The 27,965-nt window shown below is 40.8% G+C and overlaps 4 protein-coding genes across 5 annotated transcripts in view; 2 read left to right on the top strand and 2 right to left on the bottom strand.

Moving 5' to 3' along the window:
- LOC310989061 (solute carrier family 12 member 5-like) overlaps window positions 1-1,705 on the top strand; it is a gene marked incomplete at its 5' end in the record, with an annotated part of 39,547 nt that extends 37,842 nt beyond the window's left edge. Inside the window, one exon of the mRNA XM_083975946.1 lies at window positions 104-1,705. Coding sequence (XP_083832072.1) covers window positions 104-1,405 — 1,302 coding nt within the window. The 3' untranslated portion in view covers window positions 1,406-1,705. The remainder of the gene's footprint in view (window positions 1-103) is intronic.
- Window positions 1,706-2,875: 1,170 nt separating this feature from the next.
- On the top strand, window positions 2,876-10,409 carry LOC310988370 (RNA-binding protein 39-like). The gene is made up of 15 exons (XM_083974947.1): window positions 2,876-3,083; window positions 3,958-4,015; window positions 5,582-5,631; window positions 5,757-5,948; window positions 6,900-6,953; window positions 7,126-7,243; window positions 7,341-7,493; window positions 8,014-8,151; window positions 8,249-8,314; window positions 8,402-8,606; window positions 8,724-8,810; window positions 8,895-8,997; window positions 9,301-9,406; window positions 9,636-9,714; window positions 9,799-10,409. Exons 2-15 carry the CDS (start codon window positions 3,965-3,967, stop codon window positions 9,897-9,899), a joined length of 1,503 nt encoding a protein of 500 aa, XP_083831073.1. The 5' UTR covers window positions 2,876-3,083; window positions 3,958-3,964; the 3' UTR covers window positions 9,900-10,409.
- A 1,470-nt stretch (window positions 10,410-11,879) lies between these two features.
- pabpc1l (poly(A) binding protein, cytoplasmic 1-like) lies at window positions 11,880-21,554 on the bottom strand (the record flags this gene model as incomplete). The annotated part of the gene is made up of 14 exons (XM_083975230.1): window positions 11,880-11,942; window positions 12,773-12,903; window positions 13,229-13,337; window positions 14,461-14,597; window positions 14,697-14,816; window positions 14,898-14,985; window positions 16,454-16,714; window positions 16,985-17,080; window positions 17,277-17,414; window positions 19,313-19,407; window positions 19,515-19,654; window positions 20,253-20,368; window positions 20,972-21,165; window positions 21,362-21,554. 14 exons carry the CDS (start codon window positions 21,552-21,554, stop codon window positions 11,880-11,882), a joined length of 1,881 nt encoding a protein of 626 aa, XP_083831356.1.
- Window positions 21,555-22,758: 1,204 nt separating this feature from the next.
- LOC310988970 (14-3-3 protein beta/alpha-1-like) lies at window positions 22,759-27,359 on the bottom strand. Of its 2 annotated transcripts, none has more exons than XM_083975800.1 (6): window positions 27,254-27,359; window positions 25,792-26,093; window positions 25,554-25,677; window positions 24,910-25,073; window positions 24,660-24,755; window positions 22,759-24,556 (listed from the first exon to the last, which is right to left on the bottom strand). In XM_083975800.1, exons 2-6 carry the CDS (start codon window positions 26,083-26,085, stop codon window positions 24,500-24,502), a joined length of 735 nt encoding a protein of 244 aa, XP_083831926.1. In that variant the 5' UTR covers window positions 26,086-26,093; window positions 27,254-27,359; the 3' UTR covers window positions 22,759-24,499. The 2 variants fall into 2 exon arrangements, with proteins under 2 accessions (XP_083831926.1, XP_083831927.1); XM_083975801.1 differs by having other exon boundaries at window positions 25,792-26,088; window positions 27,254-27,357.
- Between the last annotated feature and the right edge of the window lie 606 nt (window positions 27,360-27,965).

Raw genomic sequence — 27,965 nt, 5'->3', positions numbered from 1 at the left:
TCGCATTAAGTTGCCTTTTTTTGTGTTTGTCTTTGAGGTGGCCATTGTCATCCTGTATGTTGCCTTTGTCACATATGATGAACACAGTGATGCCAGATTTCAGACCAACCAGACCAACCCCATGGACAATGCAGTGTACAAGGACTACCCGGTTTTTACAGACATACAGGTCATGATATTCCTGGGCTTTGGATGCCTGCTGGCCTTTTTCCGGCTGTATGGATTCGGAGGGATGGTTTTTAACTTCCTCACTGCTACCTTTGCCATCCAGTGGGCCATTTTGGTGCAGGGGTACTTCCAGTTCAGCCATGATGGTAAGATACACCTTGGAGTGATCAACCTCATAAACGCAGAGTTTGCCTGTGCAGTGGTGCTGATATCTTTCGGGGCAGTACTGGGGAAGACCAGTCCGTTGCAGCTGCTGGTCATGGCTCTGCTGGAGGTGCCAGTGTTTGCAGTCACAGAATGGGCTGTGTTGAAGTATCTAAGGATCAACGATGCAGGAGGATCTATTCTCATTCACCTCTTTGCCTGTTATTTTGGTTTGGGTGTAACCTTTGTGCTGTACAGGCCTCGTCTAAATGAAGGCCATGCAAAGGAGAGCACCAGCTACCAGTCCGACATCCTGTCTGTGATGGGGACCTTGTTCCTCTGGGTGTTCTGGCCCTCCTTCAACTCAGCGTTGACCCTGAAAGGAGACGACCAGCACAGGGCCATCCTCCACACCTTCATCGGCCTCAGCTCCTCCACACTCACGGCCTTCGCTCTCTCTGCGATGCTGAACAAAAAGGGTAAGCTCACCATGGCCGATGTTCAGAACGTCACCCTGGCTGGAGGTGTGACAGTCGGAGCATCTGTCAACATGATGATATCGCCTGCAGCTGCGTATGCTCTGGGTATAATGGGCTGCACTGCATGCATGCTGGGCTACAAGTACTTGAGCCCCTTCTTAGCGCGGCGCTTCAGAATCCAGGATCAGTGTGGAATACACAACCTGCATGGTCTGACGGGTCTCATATCCTGTGCTGCAGGGATATGTGCTATACTGATGGCCGACGAGCAGGTTTACGGCCCCAGTTTCTATGAAATCTTTACTCACAGGGCCCCGGTGGAAGGGGACCCTAAACTGCAAGCGCTGCAGGCGTTGATCCCAGGGATACAGCCAGGTCTGGGGAGGACTGCTCGGGAACAGGCCCTCTTCCAGGTCGCAGCTGTGTTCTCTACCATAGGAGTGTCGGCACTGGGAGGCGTCCTCACAGGCTTCGTCTTAAAGCTGCCATATCTGGCCCCACCGTCTGATGATTTCTGTTTCGACGATGAACTGTTTTTCGAGGTTCCTCCGGACTATGATGCACCACTTAAACTCAATGACACTACAACTTCAACTGAGGACTCTGTCGCCTGATGCAACTGTCAAGTGCTGTCACTGAATCTGACTGAGGAAGATTCACGAAGGAAGGAAATGTGTTTGTACTTGTCTATCAGTCAACAGTGCGTTATAGTGACTGTTCATGTAATTTTTACATCCATTACATTGTAAATAACCACTTGTGATCATCCATACTAATGATCGGCAATGCAATAGCACTGTCCAACACTGTTTATTTATTTTCCTTCGTGGACATTGAAGGAAATTGGGTGTTATAGCTTCTTGGCCAACAAGTCACAAGCTGGTGATGTGTTAAATAAACTCTTTTTAAGCTGTGTTGTTTTCTCTAGAAATCATGTTTTTCAGGGAGCACTTGAGAATAAGTAAACAATATTCAGTGCAAGAATATAAAGACTGCTGTACACAAACAGGCCACAAATGTACAAGCACTATCAGCAGTGAATACAGCTGACAGACCAGACAAACGTGTGTCATATTAGTACAAATAAAAGTTATACATAGACTACATAAAATGAAATATACAACGAACAAAGATGACGGGGGCAAATCATGCAGGAAGTGCTGGAGTCATTAAAAAAACATGTCTTTATAAGTTTAGAATTGTAAATCAAGAGTTTGAAAAACCATTAAGCAACTAATCAAAAAATGAGTTAAACCCATAGACTGTAAAAAAAAATAGGTTAAACCACATCACATATGATGTGCTGTGGAGACTTTTCTTTTGAAGGGTCACTAGATGGTGACACAGAGCCATTAAACAGAGGTAGTCTAGTGTATCTGTACTCGCAGTAGTGTTTCACAGGCAAACTGGGGGACCAAGTTGTATTATTTTGAATATTTCTATTGTGTTCTTCTCTCCCTTGTTTGCGCCACAGTTTTTACATTATTTTTCAACAAATCTTGCAAAGCTAAAAATTAACTCACTGCTGTGTGGCACTGCTAATAAGTCATAGGACTCCCTCCATAGGACCCCCCTCGTAAATGAGATGTTGCATCTCAAGGGGCTATCCCTTAATACATTTAAATTCATAGCCATCCAAACACGAGAAGAGGCTTTTAGTGGACTAGGCCTAGACGCTGGCTGATATTGTCAAAGGTCACAAGCCAAAAAACATTTTGTAAACACTGCATTAATATTTGACAATATAAGAAGTAAAGGCTTTTTGTTAAGTAGGCTACTAGCTGTTTATAATAGGTGTAGACAAAAAAGCATTGTTTCTCTCTGCAGTAGGCTATGTAAAATATTTAGGCTACCTACTGAATAAAGTCCTGGTAACTCCAATTAAATGTAAAGTAGGTACTAAAGCTATTCACGAATTTACAGTAGTAGCCAGCCTAGATATAATTGTAAATTACCGTAGTCGTCGTAGTAGTAGTTGGGGTGGAGCCTCTCATCCAGCAGGGGGCAGTAATATAAAAACAAACACCACCACCGCTGCTGAAAAAAAAAAAAAAAAAAAAACTTCCAGAAGAAGAAGACGACGACGAAGAAGGAAGGAAGGAAGGAAGGAGCGAGCGTTTTGAAACCAGGCCGCGACCTGCTACTAAAAAAAGGTTACATAACTAAGAAATATTTTGATTTCTTCTTAGCTTTGTGTGACCCACCGAGACGAGGACGTCGAAACGAGTCTCTCCAGCTGCACGTTGTCTGCGACATTTTGACTTTGACACGACACTTCGCCCATTTCAAACGGTAACGTCGATGTTTGCTAATGCTGTTAGCTCGGCTAGCTGCCGCCATGTTGGCTCTTCACTGATAACTTAGCGCCTGTTTTTTTTAAACAAAGTAAACATTATTTGTTTTGCTTGAAACTTTATTTTTATCCACAGACGATTATATTCTTAGTACAATATCGTACGTGGTTATTGATATTTGTGATTATTAGTCGTGCTAAATGTGGTGGTGAATTTGTAATGGGGTTGAAGCACGGATGTGGCTAGTTAGCATGTAGCTTCGTGTTCAGTGAAACGCATGTTTATCCCTTATGTTGGCTCTAAACGGTAAACGTGCTTTGGTCTTTGGACTCCGTTGAACCTTTTAGCTTAAGTTTGAGGTCACTACGAGATATAATCCACGCTCTATTTATCCAAAATTATTTTTAAAGTGTGTGATATTGGGAGAAACCTGAAAGAAGGTCTTCCTGAAGCCACATTATTGTTATCGCTGCGGTGTAACGTTACTTTAACTTTAGTTAATGTTAATGCAGGATGGGGCACAGTAATCTTTCACCCTAAAATCCAACATCTGTGGAAGTTAAATTTGAGTCAGGAAAACTGGAATGGGTTACTCGACATATAATCTAATTAGTCTTAAATATTTAATGATCCCTACAAGAATTGCCGTTACTGAAATCCAAGATCAACATGTCGCTAAAACAATAAGTTATTTATTATATATGACTGAAACATCTATTTGGTAATTAAATTTGTTTTGTCTTTTCAGAGGGAGAGAAACTCGTGACATGAATGTATCAAAACAAAATTAACCTTTCTTGCTTCAATGTGGTTAGTCACAGTACGGTAATTAATTTTCTTGTGAGGTACTCACTGTTGCTTTCTCTTCACAGGATCATCATGGCTGATGATTTTGACGTTGAGGCTATGCTGGAGGCTCCATACAGAAAGGTGGGTTCAGGATTACAGAGACCAGGCCTGTTTCACTGTTATGATTTACTCTTGAGTCCTTTTTATATTTGCTACTGTGACAAAGTTTACTTGAATGTTGTGTGGTGTGTGATTGAGTATTTAAAACGCAATACAGAATTATAAATAAATCCACATCTATCTCTCTTTATAGACTTCCCTAATGATATCTCACCTCTACTCCCATGAATTCATCTTTGATTCCACTGTGAACTGTGAAAAAAAGGAAGGTAGTTATTGCGCATATACTGATGTACTGTGGTTCACCTTAGGACTAAAAGAGATTCAATCTAGAACATCCAGTCCCTATTCGGTTGCATCAAGGTGAATGCCAATGGTTGATAAGCCCATCTTTACCTGTCAAGCAAAGGAGGCAGTATTCAGATTTACAGTCTGCATGCTGTTACTGTCTCTGGATATGCAGGCCGATCTAAACCTTTGTTTTGACATGAAAAAAATGACATGTTATGTCGTGTGTTTCTTTAATTAGATCGGATCTCTCTGTTCCCTTTTAAGTAATTCAACTTTCACCAAATTGCTCATAAGGAAGTACCATCATGTGTGAAATACTTGGTCATGTGTCAAACTATAGCTGTGGTTTTCTAAAGCTGTAGTTTCAGAAGAAGATTGTGGTTTCAGAGTTTCATCGTGCAAACATACGAGCCACTCAACTCAATTTTTATGGCTAAAACACAGAGAATAATTTTCTCTTGCTTGTAAATATGAATACTGCCTCTTTGCCTTAGCCAACTGTAATGTGAATCAGCATCTTGATTTTTTTTGCATGCTACACAACACCACAGACATTGATTTATTACTACAATGACTGTAAATGGATACTTCTATCTAGTAGCATTGTATTATAAAGTAAGTTACTTTTCAGTAGATCATAATTCCTTCTCAAGTAAAAAGGTTATGAGTATTACTTCATAATGCAAACTAAATAATGGTAGTGTAACACGTGGCTGAATTAATGGATTTTCTAATTTTTTTTTTTAATTTCTTTTTTATTCATTTATTTTCTTGGGCGTCAATATTACTAAGAAGTGTGAATCCCTGTTTGCTTCAGGGCAAGATGTGTGACAGAGGTGGCATCGAGCTCTTACAGTCCAAGAACGAAAATGGGTGAAGATCACTGGACTGACACCAACCACACAGGAACTCTTTTAGTGGCTGTGGGCCATTCGTGGTCACATGATTAGGCACAAATAGTGGCATTGGTACGATCTATTAGAGGGGGGAATGGTGCAGATGACCTGACAATTGTCAAAGCTTCCTGAACTCTGCTAATATGTTGGACCCCCCCTCCCTTTTCTTTATCTTTGCTTTAAATAATGAGCAGTCTTGTTAATAAGAACAGGAGTGGGATGGGAAGCTATTGGGGTGGTGGAAGGACACTGTCCAGACATGACAGTAGGAAGTTTTGAAGTATTATTATTAATTGAATATATTCTGCATTTTCTCTTGTCCCACCCCATCCCCTTTACCTTGACGACTTGAAATGTTTCATCTACGTCCTCATGATGTTCTTCTATCAACCTTGCTTAGGATGAGATCAAGTCCTCTCATGCAAATGGCCACGATGACCAGAACAAGAAGTAAGTTTTTTGATTTTTCACATTGGGTTTAATTTCATTTAAACGCAGGGACTCGTCCGTTTGATTTGAAGCTGTGTTGTTCGCCTTGCACCACGTTAGCAGGGCTGTAACATGTTTGTTTCCAGGAAAAGGAGGAGCCGGAGCAAGAGCCGGAGTCCTGGCTCTAAGAAGAAAAGAAGCAGAAGCAGAGACAAAAAGAAGGGTAAAAAGAGAAGCCGGAGTCGAGACAAAAAAAGAAGCCGCAGCAAAGAGCGCCATCGCAGTCGCTCCCGCAGCAAGGAACGATCTGGACGATACAGAGCACGCAAAAGCCCCGTGTAGGTGACCTGTTCGACTTGATGAGATGTGTACACTCGAGCCACTTTATTAGGTTCACCGGTAAAACCTAATGCAATTGGATATCACCATTCAGCCGTACATTGCACTGTCAAAAAAGGCGTTTACAGTTCAACTCTGTTTATTAATGTGGTTGTAAGTTCACTGATATTAAATTTGAGCGCACTATATTAAGAAAAGAATGTGAGAAAGGCAATGTCCTGTGTTAACAACACCACAAAAAACAACCTCAGATAATATACGTGAAAATTGCATCTTAAATTTTGGAAGTGAAAAAGTAATTGCAACCTTTTGCAGTAAGTTGACAAAAAATAGTTAATTTTTTGAGGCTTTTTATTTCATGAACTTGAGTAATGGACGGTGTGGGTGAGAAAAAAAAACAGTATTTGTGGAATGTGCAATATATCAACCGTCCTTTGGCAGCTGTTAAGTATGGCTGTAAAAATATTATGCTTTGGGTTTATATGGCAGCTACTGACACAGGAAACGCTGCACAGACGGAGGGAAGAATTGATTTCATTAAATAACAGCAGCCAGATGTCACACAGTCAGTCATGAAAGCGAGGAAGAGCCTGGTCTCTATAGACTGCACAGGTACACCTGATAAAGTGGTCAAAGGGTGTATGTAGTTCATTATTGTATTTTCATTCAGTGTCTTCTCTTGTTGAAGAGTCTGTTTTTGACCCAGAGGAACAAATCAGTTCAAAGTGCTAAAATTATATCAGTTTCTACTGGGAGAAATATTGTACTTGTGAAAAAAGTTCCACATCTTGAATGTTAAGTGTTAGATTAGCAATGCTGTAGCAGAGAATTGGTTGAATATTACGGTAGTTGCAAAGCTGTAAGCATGTTGCTGTGGACACCCGGGTGAATTTTGGATATGCCATCACACATTGGCCACAAAAAGTAAATTATGCTGCTTTATATTTCAGCCGGAAACGTTCGAGAAGCCGGAGCCCCTTCAGAAAAGAAAAGAGTCCCATCAGGTGAGATGGATATTCTTATTATTCACACTCCTCTTGGTTCAGTAATTTCTCTCTAGTGATCTCTCTCAAGTCTATATGGTGTCTATAATGTATAAATGTTTACTGTGTTTTTTAAATAATGTAAAACAAAAACTCTTTGTGGTAACATTAAAAGTAGTTTTTTTCTTTTTAGGCAACCAATCGACAATCTCACACCAGAAGAGAGGGACGCACGCACAGTTTTCTGTATGCAGCTGGCTGCCAGAATCAGAGCTCGAGACCTGGAAGATTTTTTCTCAGCTGTTGGAAAAGTGAGTTGATTTATTTTAATGTTGTCGTGTTTAATCCAGTGAGTCTGGTTTTTGTAGAAATAATCTCCTAAACCTGCCGTTGTTTTCTCCCTTGAAGGTCAGAGATGTGAGGATGATCTCGGACAGGAACTCGAGGAGGTCGAAGGGTATTGCTTACATAGAGTTTGTGGAGGCTTCTTCTGTACCACTGGCGATCGGGCTGACTGGCCAGAGGCTTTTAGGGGTTCCCATCATCGTCCAGGCCTCTCAGGTGGGTGTCTTTGACTCATGGTAACCTCATCTAAATAAGGTGCAGATGGATTATTTTCATCCTGTGTGACTTAATGTATTAATAGACAGCTCTGTGCCACAGCAGATACAGACCGGTCTTACAGTCAGCATGTCTGCGATTTAAAATGTTTGTGAATATCAAATAAAACATGATAGAAATCTAATGACGACAGGATTAGAAATATCACGCTGACGATAAAACAGGAACAAACTGTAGAGACATGGAAATCTAGCGTGTTCTTTTTCTGAAGTTTGTATTTATTTGCTCAAACTTTCCTTTTTGTCTATATTGTTTATATGCAGCCCCCAAAAAGTAATAAAAAGAAATCCAAAGAGAATAAAATGTTAATAAGTGTCTTGTTCTCAAACACCCTCCAGTTAAGCACTTTTTTTCAGATGAACTCGTTATTTTAGTTTGGAACAAATCAGATATTTATTCATGATGGTTTCTAATGTTTGATGTATATTGAATCAACAATATTTCATCACATTGTCCCCAGGCTGAGAAAAACAGAGCTGCGGCCGCTGCCAATAATCTACAGAAGGGCAGTTCAGGTCCGATGCGGCTGTACGTCGGCTCGCTACACTTCAACATCACCGAAGAGATGCTTCGAGGGATTTTTGAGCCTTTTGGGAAGGTCAGCAATAAGTTTCACAAATACATTGGAGTTGTTATATTGTTGTCCATATGCATTTGTTCTAATCTTCTGTGTTTGTGTGTTTTTGTTTCCAAAGATTGAAGGAATCCAGCTTATGATGGACAGCGAGACTGGACGGTCTAAAGGTTACGGCTTCATATCGGTAATTAAAGCCTCTGTGTTTCACTAACAGTGCAGTAATGGCTGCAGCTGCTGTGACTCTAAACCTCTTCCGGTTTTCTCTCCCAAGTTTGCAGATGCTGAATGTGCAAAGAAGGCCTTGGAGCAGCTGAATGGCTTTGAGTTGGCCGGGCGACCGATGAAGGTGGGCCACGTCACAGAGCGCTCGGATTCATCGACAGCTAGTTCGTTCCTGGACAACGATGAACTAGAGAGAACCGGCATTGACCTGGGCACCACGGGGCGTCTACAGCTTATGGCTCGACTAGCAGAAGGTTCGTAATAACCTGCGGAAGAAGGGAAAAAAATTATTGAACTCCGGTGGTGGACTCAGATTTGCTGTCTATATAATCTGTAACTGGTTTCTCATTTCTCTCTTTGTCCCTCCACAGGAACTGGTCTGAAGATCCCTCCTGCTGCTCAGCAGGCTCTACAGATGACTGGGTCCATACCATTTGGAAACATCGGGGCTCCAGCAGGTAGGGATCTAGATGATATTAAACATTTAGTGTGTGTGTGTGTTTGTGTCTCGAAATCTCAGTGACAAATTATTATTCCTCCAGTTTCAGCTGTTCCAACACCAGCTCCAAGCCAAGCCTTGAACCTCCCATCACAACCACTGGCCACACACTGCCTTCAGCTGTCCAACCTGTTCAACCCACAAGCGTAAGTATATTGATAACTTTGCTTACTGACATACTCACATGTCCATTTAAAGAACAGGATGAAGTCTCTCTTAGTTCTTCCTCTTCAATACTGTCTGAACATTTCAGGGTGAGTGAGGGCAAAGTAAACTTGGCCGTCTTTTTCTCACTGAACTTATAACAACCAAATGTTCCCGACTGTGAGATGCCCGTGTTATTTCTTGAAGACCAAACTGATGAAGTCCCCGGGATCTTTTTAAGTGGTCATGTAAACAATCGTCCTGTATGTCTGAGGTTTATTTACTCACCTCTGAATGTCTTTCAGGGAAAACGATCCCAGCTGGGCCATCGAGATCCAAGATGACGTGATCGAGGAGTGCAACAAACATGGAGGGATTGTTCACATCTATGTCGACAAGAACTCAGCTCAAGTAAGTTAAAGCAGTGTGTTTGTTTGTTAATGTCAGCTAACAAAGGTTCAGTTCAGGTTTTATATTTCTCAGCTGAATATAAAAATAAGATGGTAATGTTAATCTTGTTAGATGTAGCAGTGGATAATAATAATAATGGCTGGATTCAAACAAACATGGATCTGAGCTTTCATAGCCAAATGTGATTTTTATTTATTTTTTTAATCATCTTGACTCTTTTTGTTCACAGGGTAACGTGTACGTGAAGTGTCCCTCTATTCCAGCAGCGATGGCAACTGTAAATGCACTTCATGGACGCTGGTTTGCAGGTATGTAACGATACCACACAGTTTTGGTTTTGAAAACTTATTGTGTTTATTTATAATTTTAATTTTGTTTTCCTTCCCTTCCAGGCAAAATGATCACAGCTGCCTACGTTCCCCTACCCACCTACCACAACCTTTTCCCTGATTCAGTAACGGCAAAGCAACTTCTAATGCCGGCTCGTCGATAGTCTGAAACATGCTTATGAAAGGCAGTGTAAATACATTTGTTTGCATTCATGGAGATGTCATTGAAAACAGATGCATTGAGATAAGTTGGCTGTGTGTAATAAAAGTTGCCTCAACATCACAAGTTCACAATTGAAAATTAGGCTTTTTTTTTCTCTTTTTTTTTTTAGTTGCTTTCAGATTTTTTGTGGGTTTGTGTTGTAAACTACCACTGAGGAGTAATCTCCTGGTATCTATCGGTCTGTATGCTTTTAAATATTACTGTCTTATCTGCTTGTTTAAATCCAGTTTTAGATTTAAAGTTGCAAAGAATCACACACATGTTAGGTGAATAGGCCTTAATGCCAAAAGTATATCAATGTCAACAATAATCCTTTGTAACTTTTTACAGCCATAATTTCATTTTTTGTATGAAGGCTCCCAATAAACTTTGGCAAATTTGACAAGTCATTTTATGTTTGTCTCCTTTTGGGAGTTTGTCAATCCCAGGTTCAAATAAATTACTTTGATTAATTAAAGATCTTCTGTGTTTGTCTTTTCTCCTTCTGGTAACTGGATTTCTTTGTTTTCAAACATTTAACATGTGGTTACAAAAGCCACAAACCAGCACAAAATGTCACTAAATGGTCAGACATGGTACATGGTCTGCTGCTGAATTTTCTATCATCAGTATTTGCCATAAATATCTATATAGACATGAATTATGACATTTAAGTGATGGCATTTTAACAGCCATTGACAGGCTGGTCTGACCTGACCAGTATCTTTGAACCAGTAAACTCTGATGCCAATAACAAATATGGAAAAACGGTAAATACAAATTTCTATAAAGAGTTTGGTCTCCATACTGTATCAGTACCAGCCCCTTTCAGCAACTGTTAGAAATGGAAGCTGGCAAGAAAGCGATCCATGGAGCAGTGGATAATGTTATTTATCATATACGATGTTATGTGTATATTTGTGTAGTCTTATCTGTCATAAACCAGGCGTTACGGGGTGTTTGTGTTGTGGTGCCGCCAAGACAAGCGCTGGGACACCGGGTCAGTGGCACTAAGGTTGGTCTTCAGCCAAGAGGCGCTAGGTGGAAGGTAGAGAGCCTCCTCCCTGTAATAAGTTACAAGTCATTTAACTATAACAACTACTCCAAAGCTGTTAAATTAAAGCAAAAATGTAGTATAGTTAAGGTAACATCTTGCATAGTTCCTCTTTATGTTATTGGTCAAAACTTGAACTTTGGTTGTTTGCTGCAGGGACTGTGCAGAGCTCTTTGCACTTATTTTTCAGTTGAGGAGAAAAGCCTTGAAGGACAAACACTCAACTGGTTGTTCAGCATATTTACATCTAGTTCATCCGCCTCCACTAAAGGGCGACACAGCAGCAGCTTTCCCGAGACCTCATGGCACTTTATGTTAAACAAATGACGTGAGACAGGTTTAATGCATATACTGTAAACTTTATCTTCTAACAAAAGATATAGCAACAACAAAATATCTTTAACTTCACAAATCTCTTTTCAGTTTAACCCACATAGAACATTTTTCTCTTTTATTCACACATTTTTTTCTTTTTTCTTTTTTACTGTGAACATTTTTCCTCCTGTAGAAAGTTGTTCACATCTGGAAAGAAATGCAATCGTTAACATTTAAAGTATGAAACTCTGAAGCACAGCTGTGCAAGTGAAAATGAACTGACTTAGAGTAAAAAACAACCATTAGTATTTGATGCAGACATTTTGTGAAACCACCACTGACTGAAGAGCTCTGCTGAGGTTTTTTTTCCCACAACAACTAGCACCTAATCAATCAAAATGATCAATAACTCTAATCATACAACATACATGCATACATACTTGTACATACTGTAACATGACAGAAACTCTAAACCCTGAGTGCTGTGTGTGTTGTAAACAGCTGCAATGATTGATGAAGTGCAGGAAAGTCTCTGAACAGGAGGACATGTTGCTGCTGACCTGAAAGGGCTCTTCACTTCTTCGGAGAGCATCCCTTGGCCTGATGGGCCTGCAAGACGGCAATTGCCTCGTCCACCTGCACAGACACAAGTGATGACACTCTAACACCAGTTTTCATTATTCACATCACTGTGCAGCTGCGCACAAAGAAAGACACAGCTACAGCCCACCTGCTCACCTTCAACATCTTACAACCAAAGTGTAAAAAAACTAGACCAAGACACAGCAGCCGTTCTATAAAATTATTATGCTACAGGCTACAAAATTTGCTGGACTACTACTTGGGAAAAGAAGCAGTCTATTCCTGCCTTTCCCTTAGAATTACATCGATAATTGATCATCTATAATTATTATCCCCTGCAGTTCCATCTACATTTTTTTAACTTGTACATTTTTGTTGAGACTTGTCAAACTACAATTTTCAGGGTTAGGCAGTGACTATTGCAAATTGTTGAATACCAGCATATGTATGTGTATGGGTATGTGAAGGTATGTATACATCCTCTTATTTATTTTTCTATTATTTCTATTATTATAACTACTAATATTTTGTGTTACTTTACTTTATTTAACTTCATTACATTTTATTTTCATAATTATTATTTCTTACATGTGACTTCTTGTTCTATGTTGTTCACTGTTTTCAAGTTATAATTTAGGTTTAGGTTATAATTTGGGTTAATGGTGAATATGTTGGTGGGTGAGTAAAACAATATCTATAAAAATCTGCTTTTGGTCAACTCAAATTGGTCAACCCTCAACTCATTTCATAAAGTTACACAGCAGGCAGGACCTGTACATCAATGTTTTTAACCACACAATGACAAACAGGTATGAAGAAGCAATGACTGCTATTATCTGTGATGAGTGCGACATTAACCAGCCAACAGAAACATGATCATGTACTTTGGACTGTAGAGACTCGGGCGACTCCAGCATGTGCAGCAGCTCCGAGTTGTCGATCTCCAGCAGCATCCCAGTGATTTTTCCAGCCAGGTTTGGATGATGGACGTGGATCAATGGGTACAGTCGCTCACCTGCGTGTCACAGCAGAGACAGAGGTCAACAGCCTGATCAATGATCAAATCAATTAAGCTGCATCAATCCACATTAGAATGAATGAATGAATGAAAATTTGTTTATTTCGGTCAGGTCATTCAAAATTAAAAATCCAACAGAAAACATCAGTTCAACTAGAAAAGAGCCAAACCGAAAAGGAATAGGATTTTCGCCTACCCTTCTTACATGATCAACTTATTCAGATCACATCATTCAAAACATCAAACAGAAATCATATCGTTTTGCACAAAATCCCAAACATAAAGAAGAAGAAAAAAAAGGCAGAATGGAAAGATGCCAGACCAAGAAGTCTTTTCTGATCCAAGTGTGGAGCTGCAGCCAGCATGGAGGCAGTGAGCGGCTCTGGGCCTTGAATGTGCACCGGTGTCTCCATCACCTGGGCAGGAACAACCTGAGGACGTCAAGGCCACAAACAATGTAAATACAATAATCACCAGACAGACACATTTTACCACAAGCTACCATCTTAAAGGGATAGTTCAACATTTTTGCTAATTGGCCCATTGCCATAATCCCTATAGTCATAGCAGTAGGTTCGTTACCTTTATTTGTCAATGCAAGCCATTTTTAGAACGCCAGCTGCTCAGAGCTATGCTACTTAGGCAAATGGAATTTGTTGTTTTCTAGGCAAATGCAGAGACTACCGGTACTTGCCGAAAAACTGCCCCGACAGGAATGCGCATCAGCTGTTTTGCATGAACTTGCCTTGAAAACATAGACTGTAAAAAGAATGGACATAGCACCCGTGACGTCACCCATTGGTTTTGGGGAGTCGTTCTTGTGACTCAAATATGGTGGCCTGAACAGCGCCATGTTGGATTGGCCGGCCGAGAACCCGCCCACTGGCCTCGAAGCAGCTGTCCACGGAGCTGCTCGGACCTGTCACTCAACGTTTCCGCGCCCTAATTGGCCAGAGTCTTAACCTAATAACAGTATAACGGTAGAGTTAAAAAAAAAATTCACCCCCCTCAGAGTGTGTGCGGGGGTAGAAACTATCGATTGAGAAAAAAAAACGTTCTGACACCAGGCTTTTAACATGTTTATTGAGGATGTAAAATCGGCGATTTTAACATGGGGGTCTATGGGGAATGCTCCCTTCTGACACCAGCCCCCAGAGGAAGCCGGGGGGATTGCAGTTTTTTGAACGCAGAAGTGAGCTTCACTTCTCAGACCCACAACTGCCCCCTTGCTTGAAAACAACTCTGTCTCGTAACGAGCGTTTTGGAGTCGTTGGATTGTGTATTTGATGCGTTTGATGAGGGAAACCAAGAAATCCCATTAGCCTCCGTAGCGTAGCTCTGAGCAGCTCGCGGCTCTGCTCTGCTGTTCTAAAAAATAGCTTGCCCTGACAATTAAAGGTAACTATAGGGATTATAGCAATGGGCCAATTTGCCAAAATGTTGAACTATCCCTTTAAGTTTTCTGCACTGAATCTCGGTTTATGTTTCAGTTACTGTTGTATTGTCCTGGCCGTGTGGTGGAGTCAGAGGAGAGTACAGTTCAGTGTTGAGTACCTGTAGTCTGGTCATGGGTGCAGGCACAGTGATGACGTGCTGAGGGTTCCTCACTGCAGGCGAGTACTTGTACTGGCCGCCTCTGGGCACAGCCAGCAGGTCTGTACGTCCTCCGACAGTCTGGGTCGCAATGTTATCTAGAAAAAAGTCATTACACATGTCACAAACTAAGAGCCACATTAATGACAGGGGGTGGGGGACGGAGCTTGTCATGATGATTTAACTCAGATACTCACTTGTCTTGTGTGAAGAGCTGATGATATGTGGAGCCTGGGTGGAGGCCTGTCTGACTGTGGCGATGGCTGCCGATCCACGTCGGGGAACAGAATTACCAAAAATCTGGGTTGAGTACGGGCCTAAAAGTATGGCGACATTGTTTATGCAGTATATAAAGACTATAGACATATAAATGAAAGCAACACAAACTGTCCATTCACCCTGTGGTCTCGGCGGTTGTCCTGTCCAGCGAAATGGAGGCCTCACGTTGCCGACAGCATTGTGGTTGTAGAAGGAGCGGGCGGGAGGCTACAAGAGAAGTATCTGCTTAAAATGCATGGCATCAAGCTGCAAGTCAACCTCTAAATCATTATGAATATTTATGCGTTTGTACAGAACGTGATGCAAATTTAAACGAAGACACAACTGCAAAGAAAGTGGGATGGTGAAAATGTGCCCTGGGACAGGAGATAATTGACATTAACATGCATCTAGTTGAGCTGGAAATGTTTCAACTTGAGTGACAAAATTGTTTGTGGGAAAAGAGACTCGACGGACATAAAGGAAAGAGCAACAGCAGTGTTTACAGTTCCTATACTGCATGTGTCAATCAATCAGTGTCCCAAATTAACACCTGCCAAGATCCAAAGCCCAGTTCAGCTACATCTACAGCCAAGGGGAAAAACCAACCATCCACAGGTGACTCGCTGATTTTTCTGAGCTAAATTCTGAAGTTACTTTCAGTTTGTAGATTTTATTCTTTAATTATTCAACACTCTATTCAACTGGAGCATTATTACCTGACATACAGTGGCAAGAAAAGGTATATGAACCCTTTGGAATCTCCTAGTTTTCTGCATTAATTGCTTTGCTTTCCATTGCAGGCCTGAAGTTTGCCAAAGAGCACCTTGACACTCCACAATGGTACTGGGAAAATGTTTGTGGAGTGATGAAACTAGGATTTAATTTTTCTCTTTTTTTAATTTTTGTACGCATGGCATAAAAATGGCACTGCATACCAGCATGTTAACATCATCACAACGGTGAAGTGCAGTGGAGGGAGGAGCATCATGGTTTGGGGCTGCTTTGCTTTGCAGAGTTTATCAAGGCTTCCTACAGGATAATATAAGGGTGGCCGTCCACCAGGTAAAGCTCAGTAGAAGTTGGGTGACACAGCAGGACAATAACCCTAAATATTGAAGTAAATGTAGAACGAATGGCTTCAAGAAGAGAAAGAAAATCCACCTTTCAGACCTGAATCCAATACAGATGCTGTGGAATAAGCCTCAAGAGAGCCGTTCACATCAGACATCCTATGAACAAAGCTGAACTGAAGCAGTTCATCCTGGATGTTCAGTGTACAGGAAACGTTTGGTCTTCATTGCTGCCAAAGGAGGTTCGACCACAAAATCTTAAGGGTTCACTTACTTTTTCCACCAGCACTGTGATTGTTCAATGTTCAATAAAGACATGAAATATTACTTATTGTTTGTGTGTATTAGGTTAAGTGTTGTATGAGGTTAAGCACATTGTTTTTGTTTATACTTGTGACTTAGATGTAGATCGGATCACATTAAATGACCAATTAATGCAGAAAACTAAGAAATTCCAAAGGTTCACATAATTTTTCTTGCCACTGTAATTGTTCATTCTTTCCAGGCAATATTAGAGTAGGGCAGATCAATACATTGGGGTTTTAGGTGATTAGAAATAACAGAACCATCAACCGCTCATTCCAAGTGCACTCTGTCCTGAGTCACTGTTCAAACAGCCGTACCTGTGGGACAGTCATGTAGTATTCGGCCTGCTGGTACGAGTCAATGATCGGACTCGTCATGGTCCTCAGAGTAGCGAGTCTCTGCATGTACTTGTTGGTGAGGATTGCTTTGCGCTCCTCCCTCCGCTGAGCCAGAGCCACGTACAGCGGCTTGGTTGCAATAATTCTGCCGTTCATTTCTGTTACTGCCTTCGTCGCTTCCTCAGGTGAAGAGAAACAGACGAATCCAAAGCCCTTGCTTTGAGAGCCGTCTGTCATCACCTACAGGAAACAAAGCTGAATTCAGAAATCTCAAACATTTCAGAACAAACAAATGACAAATGTTAACCGTGTTGTGTGTCCTGAGACAAATTAAAGTTATGGTTTCACCAGATTGTTTTGGTTTTGTCATTTTTTGAAATTCTACAATAATTTAGTCATTATTTAGCAACTGAAGGATTTTTTGTTTGCCTTATTACTTCACATTTCACTGGGCAGGCTTCTGATTGATGATACATGTATCTCTTCAAAAACACACAGTTATTATAATACCTTGGCACTGGTGATGGTGCCATAAGGGGCAAACTCCTTCCTCAGTCTCTCGTCGTCTATGCTGTCATCCAAGTTCTTCACGTAGAGATTCACCCCCTGAAACAGAAAGTGACAAATGATAAGCTTGTCCTTGCCAGCCTGTTTTCTTTGTTGAGCTGATCCACACTTACTTTTTTAAGAAAATGGTGGATGTAAATGGTAAAACAGGTAAATGTAGGACTATGAACACTGACAGTAAGGTAGTGGAAGTCTTCAAAAGATTATGCCCATAAACACACAAGAGCAGCAGTACCTGGTAGCGCTGGATGCGGTCTTGTTTGATCTGATCAAACTTGCGCTTGAGTTCACCCTGACGTTCCAGACGCTTCTGAGCCCGGCCTACGTAGATGATTTTCCCATTGATCTCCTTCCCATTCATTTCATCAACTGCCTAGGAAAACATGTGGACGAGGGAGACTTCAAACTGCATCAAGTGAAACACTGAATAAAATCACTCCTGGTTCGTGTAATTATTAAAGCGCCCACTGAAAACAGACAGACTGAAAACAGCTCTACACAGCCTCTCATTGCTTCAGGTTTTCTGGCTCACATGTGGATTATCTAGCATCAAATAAACAAAATATCTCTGTATACCAGTCTCGGCATGTTTTTTTTTTTATTCTCACAAGCTGGGGCAGACTCATTGTACTCACACTTTCTGCTGCCTCTCCATTTGTTGTTATTGTTTACTAAATCCTGCTTTTACCTCTCAAGTTTGATGTTAGACCAAAATGCCTGTGGGGTTATTATACTGCCTTCATGAGTCTCACGTCCGGCAACTAAAGCTGGAGACACACTACGCGATTTTCACAGTCATTTGCCGATTTAGAAAAGACTATGAGTACATACTAACTGACTGGCTTCAGCACATATTTATGACAACTGGGGATAATGACTGCACCATATGAGGGATCACAGACCACACAATTTGTCAAACCAACTGAAGCCACCTGAACGCACCAAACTCTTGCAAAAAACTCTTGCAGGAGTGACAGTTTAAGAGTGTAGAGTGTAGTGATTTCCACAGATGTGGTTAGTTGAATTAACTTGCGACTCGCTTCATCACCCTCCTGCCAACATCATACTGCAGCTAACCACAGGTCTGCTAACTGCGGAAGTGATTCCACCCCTGAAGACTGTAGTGTAAACAAACATGGATGACAAACGGCTTGCTGCTGCTGCTGCTGGCTGCGCAGCTATCTGCTATAAGAAACCAATAAATAGAAAGAAAGAAGAAAAGTTGATGTTGAGTTCATTTCTATTTCAGCGGTTTTCAAACTGTGGGGCAAAAAATAACTGTAAACACTGTCAACCAACAAAAGAAAAAGAAAACATTGTTAGCTAACATGCCAGGAACAAAATGGATACATTTTTAGTTCATAAATCTACCTTAAGTGAGAAGACCGAGTTTGGGGCAACCAAAAAAAAAAGAAGAAAGTATGACGATGCTTATTTAAAGTTAGGATTTTCATGGACTGGTTTGGAAGATGACCCACTGCCACAGTGTGTTGTGTGTACAGAGGTGCTATCTAACGACGGTATGAGACCGCGTCATATTGACACCAAGCACCCACAGTTGGTGACCAAGCCTCGGGAGTTTTTTGAGAGGAAGCTGAATGAACTGCAGTCACAAAAAAAAACAAAAAAAACGATCGAGACATTTACTACTGTAAATGAAAAGACGACCGAGGCATCATATCGTGTTGCCTTACGCATAGCAAAGCCAGGTAAACCCCACAACATCGGTGAGACATTAATATTACCTGCTGCAAAAGACATGTGCTGTGTGATGATGGGAGAAGCTGCTGCCGCCAAGCTAAATGTCAGGCCGATGTCAGACAACACTATCCAGCGTCGCATGACAGACATGGCTTATCACGTGAAGGAACAGGTGCTGGACGCTGTTCGTGAGAGCCTACTGACGTCGCTAGCTGTGCTCAGTTAATGGTGTATGTGCGTTATATTAAAGAGCACAATATCCACGAGGAGTTTTTGTTTTGCCATCCTCTCCCTGCTACCACGACAGCATAAGAAATATTCAAGTCTTTGAATGATTTCATGCATGAGAGTCGCATTGATGGAGCCGCTGCTGTGGAATATGCATTGATGGTGCTAGGGCAATGACAGTTGCAAGCAGTTGCCCCGGACGCTGTTTGGACGCACTGTATATCCATCGCCATTGGTCTTCACCAATACATAAAATAAAGCTAGCTTAGCTGTCAAATAGGAAGTCGTGTTTAGCCTAAGGTTGGCAGGTGAACGGAGTAAAATGAACTTGGAAAACAATACCTTCTGAGCATCCTCGTGGTTAATATAGTTCACAAAGCCAAATCCTCGTGAATGCCCCCTATCGTCCCTCATCACCCGCACACTGAGAGTCCTCCCTGAGAGAACAAATCAGAGTATGAGCACAGCGACACAAATGTAGATCTTCGACTTTCCACCAACTGTAGTAATTTATCAACAGGAGAAAGCACATGTGATTCCTTACCAAATGCAGAGAAGACCTCCTTCAGCTTTTCGTCACTGTAGTCTTCACCAAAGTTTTTGATGTAGACGTTGGTGAACTTCATAGCCTTAGTACCAAACTCCACCTCTCTTTCCTTGCGAGACTTGAAGTGGCCGACAAATCTGCAAGGAGAATCAAGCCCACTAACAACAGAGCAACAATGAAGGAATAAAACTTATAAAGACAGTTATCAGAAAGCTTAAATGTATGAAAATGTGTTGGTGGCTCCAGAACACAGCGGCCAGGAAACAACACAATTGAGATAAGAGACACAGGCATTACATTACATTGAAGGACAACGTCCGTCATTAGTGATGTAAAGTGGAGAAAATAACATTACACAGCATCTTTGATGATCTTGCTTTATGCAAAACTGCCCGTTAAGCCCTAAAATGACAAAACACACACACACACACAGGACAACACACCTACATCCTACCTATTCACTGACCTACGCAGGTACAACTGACTTTTTTCCCCGAGGATATTGGCCTTTGGGATGTCAATGCCAGAGTCCTTCTGCTGTCTACCTGTCTTTTGACTGCGCAAAACACACACGGAAAAAGTCTGACAGTCATCAGCATTCATTAACAGTTTAAATACTTCAAATATATAGTTATATTCTGTGTTTCTCTTTGCCTCAACATACTTTTATAAGATCACATTTGACTTTTTTTTTAAGCAAATAAACAAACAGTCTGTCTTTTTTTGTTCACTCACACTTTCCTGTCATTCAGCAGCATCCCATTCATGGTATCAATGGCCCGGTTCGCTGCCTCCTGAGTCTCAAAGTGAACAAAGCCGTAGCCTCTGGATCCTTTTTCGTCACAAACAACCTAGAATAATAATAAACCTGTTCTATAAAAGCGATTTTCTTAACGGCGTTACAAAGTGCTTTACAAGTAAAATGAAATAGTTAAAGAAAATAATTCTAGTGAACATTATAGAAAAGTGTTGTAGGACTGTATAAAAACACCTCAAATCAGCATTAAGTAAAAGGTTCATGGTAAAAACACAAAATAAAGATAAAACAGAGTGGATTTACGTATCTGCATAAAAACCACTAACAATTCTGCTGTTACCACTTTTTGATAAGTGAAATAATGCAATGATACGATCATTGTTATACCGTTTCACAATCAAAGATTTCAAGCTTATTGTAATTAAACATGGAGTTTGTAACAGACATTAATATTTATGTTGCATAATATAACAGGGATTCAAACTATATTGCCCTGCTCCACCCTGATACATAAATTTCATCCTCACAATATCACACAGAACAGAGCCATATGTGTTACTCAATATCATCTAATACTGTGCAATGTTAACAAAACTGCACCAATGATTTAATGCACACTGAGAAAACAATCAGCTGCTTAAGACTACAGAGTTGCAGTGACCCTGAAACAATCATAAAGACAAACTTGACTACTCACCTTGCAGGACAGAATATTGCCAAAGGCTGAGAAGGTATCATACAGTGCTTTGTTGTCAATAGAGTCATCCATGTTCTTGATAAAGATGTTACCCACACCAGACTTCCTGAGTCCTGGGTCACGCTGAGACCACATTATCCGGATTGGCCGTCCTTTGATAACATCGTAGTTCATTGTATCCAGGGCACACTCCGCTGAAACAATGTTTGACAAAGATATTTTACCTGCGACAGCCCTGCTTTATTAGAAAAAAGAAACTCTTTTTACCATACTATGCCATCTTGATGTTTGTTACAAAGTACCGCTTCTCCAGAGCTAGCTTCAAATGAAATCACAAATTTACACTAAACTAGCAGTTTGGGTGGATTCGGCCCAAAGTTGGTACTTTACCATCAGCTGGTTGCTGGAAGTTTATGTAGGCATATCCCAGAGATCTGCGGGTGATGATGTCCCTGCACACTCGAATTGACATGATGGGTCCAGCAGGAGAAAATTTCTGATAGAGCATTGCCTCTGTAACATCGGGGTGCAGGTCCCCTACGTACAAGGAGGCGAGGGGATATGATGGTGCACTGCTGTTCATCTTGGATCACAGCTAGTTGCAGAAATAAGACAAACACAGTTATGAGTTTTTCGATTTGTATTATGAAGTGTTTATTTGACTACCTGTACAACAACAAATATTCACGCCACGGTGGAGAAGCTGGAACATGAGAATATGTGGCGTTATCATAATTTGTCCACACATTTACATCACAGGCAACATCCTCCAAGATCAGGTCATAGTGATGAGAGTAGGTTACATAATAAAAACATCTCTGTATAATGCAGCACAGTTCACAGGCACCACAAAACTACATCCTCCAGAGTGATCAGTTGGATCAGCACCTTTGTGGAGAAAACTAATCAAAGACTTATCAGTAACTACAACCTTAATGGGGGGAGGATTTGCTGAAAGGATGTTGCATGATTGAACTACATCAGTTTTATCTCGATGTAGGCCTACCTAATAGACTGGCAGGTGAGTTTGTATAGTATTTTTTGTATAGTTTTAGGCCTCAGTAAGTTTCTGGACACTAAGCTAAATGTTAACTTTTCTAGAGTTAAGATTTTTCTCCTCTCTTCCAGACACATAGTAGCTGATATAAATGTTCACATTAGAAAATATAAATATAAATCTGTACAAGCTGTATTTATTTCAGCGTCAAGTTAATTATAACATACCTTTACTAAGCATCATGTTAAGATGAGTTAGCTTGATATCCAAAAATATATAATTTGTCTTGTTGATGAAAACAGCGAGGAGCCGCTAGCTTAAATTGGCTTAAGTTAACTACTTTCTTTGAACACTGAATATCACAATTAACAAATATTAACCACAGATTAGACACCTAAACTTCGGCCAGAAAAACAGATCAGCGTCTAATAACTTAATAAACGTAACTTACAGGTTTTTCTGCTAAACGAGGCGTCGACTTTTGATGTTTGACTCTCGATGCTACAGGTTCACTTTTCCAAACGGGCGGTTGATTTCGGGTAATCAGGGCCGTGGAACACCTGCACTCCTCCTCCGCCTCATCGTGATCTCAATTAGGCCGCGAGAGGACACATTAATTTGTGTAACACTCCGCGACGAGAACTAGTTCTTGCACGACAGGGGGGGTAGTTATTTCGTTCTCTGGACGTTGACAAGTGATTTTATTCAGTATTTATGAATTGAAAAATGTCTTGCCAACACTAATATACTCCGTGTGAACAAAAATGAAGACGTATTTTGCCTGTTATCTTAAACGAAACTTTATTTCACTGAATGGTCTTTGACACTTTCCTATTTCTTACATGTATAGTGAAACTAGAATGGTTTTAAAGATACATAAACACAAAGCTAGAATTACACCAACCATTGTTTATCTCCATTTCGTCATTGCTTTTTAGAGCTAATCTAAATTTTCACAACCACGTGTGTGCACTGGGTAATAGACTGTTACAGAAGCAAATTTTAGCCATAAGACTTGTCAGTAAAAACAAAGCAAGTAGATACCTGATATACAGACAGGCTTCGTTCCACATTCACTAACTGCATTTTCATCAAGCATAATAATAAACTGACATGATTTTTTTTTTTCAACAGAAATTATTTCAATTCATTGGAGCATTGTCAGAGTAAACAGACTGTCAGCTATATGTGGAATGGTGTCTTCAACTACAATATGTGGGATGTAGTGGTGATACATGGTATTGTGACACTGAGCTTCTTTCCAAATTGCACCTTCAACATAGACCTGATTTTTTGAGACGATCATTCACACTGGCTATCTTTTAACAGCAGAGTGATGCACCTAGGCAAAAAAAATGAGGTCGACATTTACCAGTCGTAAGTTCGCCTCACCTAACTCGTTTACTTTGAGATTTCTAAAAACAAGCAGATGCTGCCACCTAAACAAAAATAGAGGCTGCAAGAGAAAGCCAGGCACATTTTTTTGTTGGAGAAAACAACCGCTTTAAAAGGAATATTTTGCAAGCAGGGTTGATACAGTGTGGTAAGACATTTTCAATTAACATCAATAAAAGGTTACTTTAGGTTTTACATACAGATGATAGTCAATCTTGCAAAATACATGGAACCACATTTACGCACATACAATTTTCATTGTACTGAGATCAAGCAGCACCTGAACAGTGAGTAAAACTACAATCCATACTTAGTTCAAAAAAAAAAAGAAAATAAACAAAAACCCAAAAAAAAGAGGAGCACTGCCTTTCCAAAAGCCTAATAATGTGGAATGTCTTATGTCTGAACAAATCTAACATGACAATTTAAGGGGTCCCTTAAAACTTTTAACTGTGAATTTGTGAACATGATCAAGGAGCATTACACCAAGATGTCAGTGTCACAATACAGCCTACCTCCTTTCTGTATGAGCCCACAGCAGAATTGCAGTTAGTTGAATACAGGATTGTACGTGTGTCTGGAAATCCGAACACAAAACTGTTTTGGGGTTGTGAAGCAAATGGAACGCCTACCATCACAGTGTTTGGTGGAAATCAACTGCCAGTTTAATTACCATACAATAAAACCTGTAAATATCATGAGGAATCACAAATAAGAAAAGTAACAAAAAAAAAAAGGGATGAGAAATGCACAACAAACTAGCTGGGACAAAGGAATTTGGAAGGACGATTAGAATTCACAACACCCCCCTCCCCCCCAGACCATACACACAATCTTTCATATCCACTCACGCTCGCTCATTCACTACATACAGACACACAAAGCTGACAAAAAAAACAACAGCAACATGGACTCACTAATCAATACAACATGTTTCCACAAAGTGACTGAATCTGCTAACAACTGAAAATTACCCTGTCACCTCACAGTGAACTGAGAGGGGTAAACTAGTTGGTCAGGAGCAATTCAGGCTGCTTGTCATACAGAAGTGGGAGGGGCTGATGGAGTGGAGGGGGATGTATATAAGCTGTCTGTGTTTAAGATAAGAGTGTAGGTGGATTAACAGTGCAATTCCATTAGTTTTCCCCGTCTCCGGTCTCTCCCTCATCTGCCTGGTTTTCTGATGTCCACAGCTGGGAACAGACACAGAACAGAGTTAGGAATGGCTGTGAATGATAAAGAACATCAGGATCAATCAGGGAAGAAAAAACAAACAGCGCAGAGGTCAAAACTCACAGTCAGGTTGTCCCTTAGTAGTTGCATGATCAGGGTGCTGTCTTTGTAAGAATCCTCGTTCAAAGTGTCAAGTTCAGCGATGGCTTCATCAAATGCCTGAAATTCAAACATTAAAATTGTCATTCAAACTTGTACGAACCTGTAAATGTACTGCAAAATAAATGCTCAATCCAATATCATCTTCAAAATCTTTATAAATGCATTAACCCGTTAAATGTTTCAAACTACGCCTTGAGGCATCATTTCATACCGTCTTAGCCAGGCTGCAGGCCTTGTCCGGGTTGTTGAGGATTTCATAGTAGAAGACTGAGAAGTTGAGGGCCAGGCCAAGCCTAATAGGGTGTGTTGGCTGCATCTCCGACTTGCTAATCTCAAAAGCTTGCTGGTACGCCTGCTGGGAATTATCCACTGTATCTATGGGCAGAAGAAAAAGATTTTATTAAAAAAAAAATAAGATAGAGTATCTTTGTATTGATTTTTTTGGCCACTTGGGGGCAGAGAACAAGATATGATTTTGTCCTGTAATTGAAATGGCAAACAGTTGTCTGTAAGTTAGATTCAGAGTCATGTGTGTTCATCTGGCAAATTCAGGTCCAATATTCACTCTCCTTTTAGCTCCAATTTAGTCTCTACTCAGTGCTAAGGAAAATATCTGGCTCCTCAGGTGCTAAGTTGATGTTGAGCAGGAAGCTTTTCATTTAATAGTATGATAGTTGGAGTGGACTGGGGCAGAAAATGGTTCAGAGAACTGGCTGTAACTGTACAGTTGAGTTAATTCTCTGAGTTACTCAAAGCAGGAAAACTGATATTACACAATTATTTGCTACATTGTTTAAGAAAATAACCATTATGTTGAGGGCTAAAAAAATTAAGGTATATCATGTGTTTTCTTACCCTTCTTAGTATCCCCAGATGCAACCTCAGACAGGTATCTATAATAGTCGCCTTTCATTTTCAGGTAGAACACCTTGCTTTCAGCAGCGGATGCATTGGCAATGAGAAAGTTGTCCAGCAGGCCCTGAAAACAGTAAGACAGATTTTTCAGTTTAGTGTTAGTCAAACATAAGAACTGTCATTGTGTTTGTGTATGAATTATTGTTTTTTTAGCATGTAAGACACTGGAAACTCTTACGAGCACATCATGGCAGATTTCCTGCAGCTCAGATTCAATCTTCTCCCTGTATTCACGTGCCATCTGCTGTTTTTTGTCATTGCCCTCAGTCTTCTGCTCAATGCTGGAGATGACGCGCCAGGATGAGCGGCGTGCTCCTACCACATTTTTGTAGGCAACAGAAAGAAGGTTGCGTTCTTCGTTTGACAGCTCCGCACCTTGCTCCGTCACTGACTTCATGGCTGCAGCCATGTCATCATAGCGCTCAGCCTGCTCAGCAAGCTTGGCCTTCTGTACCAGGTCGTTCTTATCCATTTTCTACACTTGGGAAGAGAAAGCACAGGTTTAGAGGTAGTTGTACACAGGAAATCAAAAGACAAGGAAGAGAATTGTTTGAAAATAACCCTAACATTGTCTAGTAAAACATTAGTGTGCTCTGAACCTTTAGGAACTGATTTTATTTTTGCTTTGGCACACCAGACTTTAAGATCAAGGGAAGAGACTGATACTATGGAAAACGAGGATAAGCATTGCGAACTGGGCCCCTTGGCAAGTGGGTCAACCATACACATCACTTGCTACGGTTAGCTGCTAGCTGGGTTTCTTCAATCTTGTCTTGTTCTTATATTTCTTGGCCTAAAATTGATCCAGATAAAACTCTTTCCAATCCATCTACTGACAATGGCTACTGATGTGTAATCAAATTGAATATTGGCTCGCTAAACGCTGTTTCAGCCAACAATTTACTGCAACAGACAGACGAAGCCTTCCCGGGTCAGGTTTTAATGCCCTCCCTTCTGATGTTGCTAGCGGGGGTGATACATCTCGATCACTGACGTTAACCTGTTAAATGGATGATGCATTTCGACACTTGTTTTTCTTATCCCCAATATACGTTGTCCACTTAACTGGATTAGATTGCGTTACTTGAGCTAATCTGTCGTATTCATGATAACGCAAACCAATGTGGAGTGGCTAACAGCTAGCTAGCGAGCTAGCTAACCATCGTCGTCCAACGGTTAACGCTACGTTAGCTAAGGCCAGCGAAAGCAAAAAAGATAAGACTTTTCATTTAAAAATAGCCGCGGTTTAAGGGTGTTGGCAATCAACATTTTACATTTTTTGATGATCTAGCCGAGAGGAAAAATGTGATACTTGAGTGCATTACTGTCGCGTTTAATTCATTTTGAGCAGCTGTGCCGCCGCGGCCCGCCCAGGCTACCGAGCCCGTCAGAACAAAGTGTCACCGAGTCCGACCGTCGGTTAGCTCGCTGGCTAACGTTAGCAGCTAGCAGCTAACGTTAGCCAGCGAGCTAACTACTCGCCTTTTACAAACCCCAGCTAGCTTGCTCCGTTAGCATGACGGCTTCTCAACGGGATCCAACCGGACACGATGAAACCATGACCATTCTAACATTAGGCTACGAATGAAAACCCAGCGTTATAAAAGTGCTATTCATACGTGCGAGGTTATTATACTTACAATATTGGCGACTGTTTAATCCTGCTTTTTTTCTTTCTCTGGACGATTCAGCCTCCGTCCTCGGTCTGGTCTCGCTCAGCGTATCGTTCAGGGCAGTACCACTTCCGCTGCACTGGCAGTTCTGTTTCCTCTTTTCTCACCACACATCTGCCTTACGTAATGCTAAATAACATAATTTATACAAACGGGAAAATAATGTGTTTCAAAAACGCGGTAATTATGTGCTGTTCCTAAATGTAAGGAGTGGTAAAAGGGCCAGTCTACTACTTTCACAGCAGGCTCAGTTCACTTTGTGGACTTTATTTCCCTTATTAATTCAGCTGTAGGCCTACCCTGATTTTCATCACTAAGGTGTTAGGTCTTTTTTCTTTTTCTTTTTTTTAAATCATTTTTCTTTCAGTTTTATATTCCCCCTCTGCAGATCAGCATTAAAACACTGCCTGGGGAAAACACAAAGGAGAACTTTTGTGCTAAACAGACCAACTTTAAATGTTTACTCACACATCTGAATCCAATCCATCATTATAGCATACTGTCCAGTATTAGATTCTGTCCTCCTTCATCACCTACCATTAAAATAACACGTTTACAAGTCATTGACAAACAACTTCTAGCATTTACGCTTTTTGTAGCCCTGTCTGCACAATCTAACCATGTAAATTAACCATGAACAGTTATGGATAGTAGAGAAGTTGCCTGTGCTTTCAATTCT

This window comes from Trachurus trachurus (assembly GCF_905171665.1).
Source record: "Trachurus trachurus genome assembly, chromosome: 7".
NCBI lineage: Eukaryota > Metazoa > Chordata > Actinopteri > Carangiformes > Carangidae > Trachurus > Trachurus trachurus.
This window is presented reverse-complemented; position numbering and strand designations above follow the sequence as displayed.

Bases quoted from the DNA above. Each gene is read 5' to 3' on its own strand.
- LOC310988970 (XM_083975800.1), bottom strand. From the start codon at position 26,085: ATGGATAAGAACGACCTGGTACAGAAGGCCAAGCTTGCTGAGCAGGCT. The intron at 25,678-25,791 runs GTAAGAGTTTCC...TACTGTTTTCAG, and splicing joins AAATCTGCCATGATGTGCTC to GGCCTGCTGGACAACTTTCT. The intron at 24,557-24,659 runs GTGAGTTTTGAC...GTCTGTTCCCAG, and splicing joins TACTAAGGGACAACCTGACT to CTGTGGACATCAGAAAACCA.
- LOC310988370 (XM_083974947.1), top strand. From the start codon at position 3,965: ATGGCTGATGATTTTGACGTTGAGGCTATGCTGGAGGCTCCATACAGA. The intron at 4,016-5,581 runs GTGGGTTCAGGA...AACCTTGCTTAG, and splicing joins TGGAGGCTCCATACAGAAAG to GATGAGATCAAGTCCTCTCA. The intron at 5,949-6,899 runs GTAGGTGACCTG...TTTATATTTCAG, and splicing joins AGAGCACGCAAAAGCCCCGT to CCGGAAACGTTCGAGAAGCC.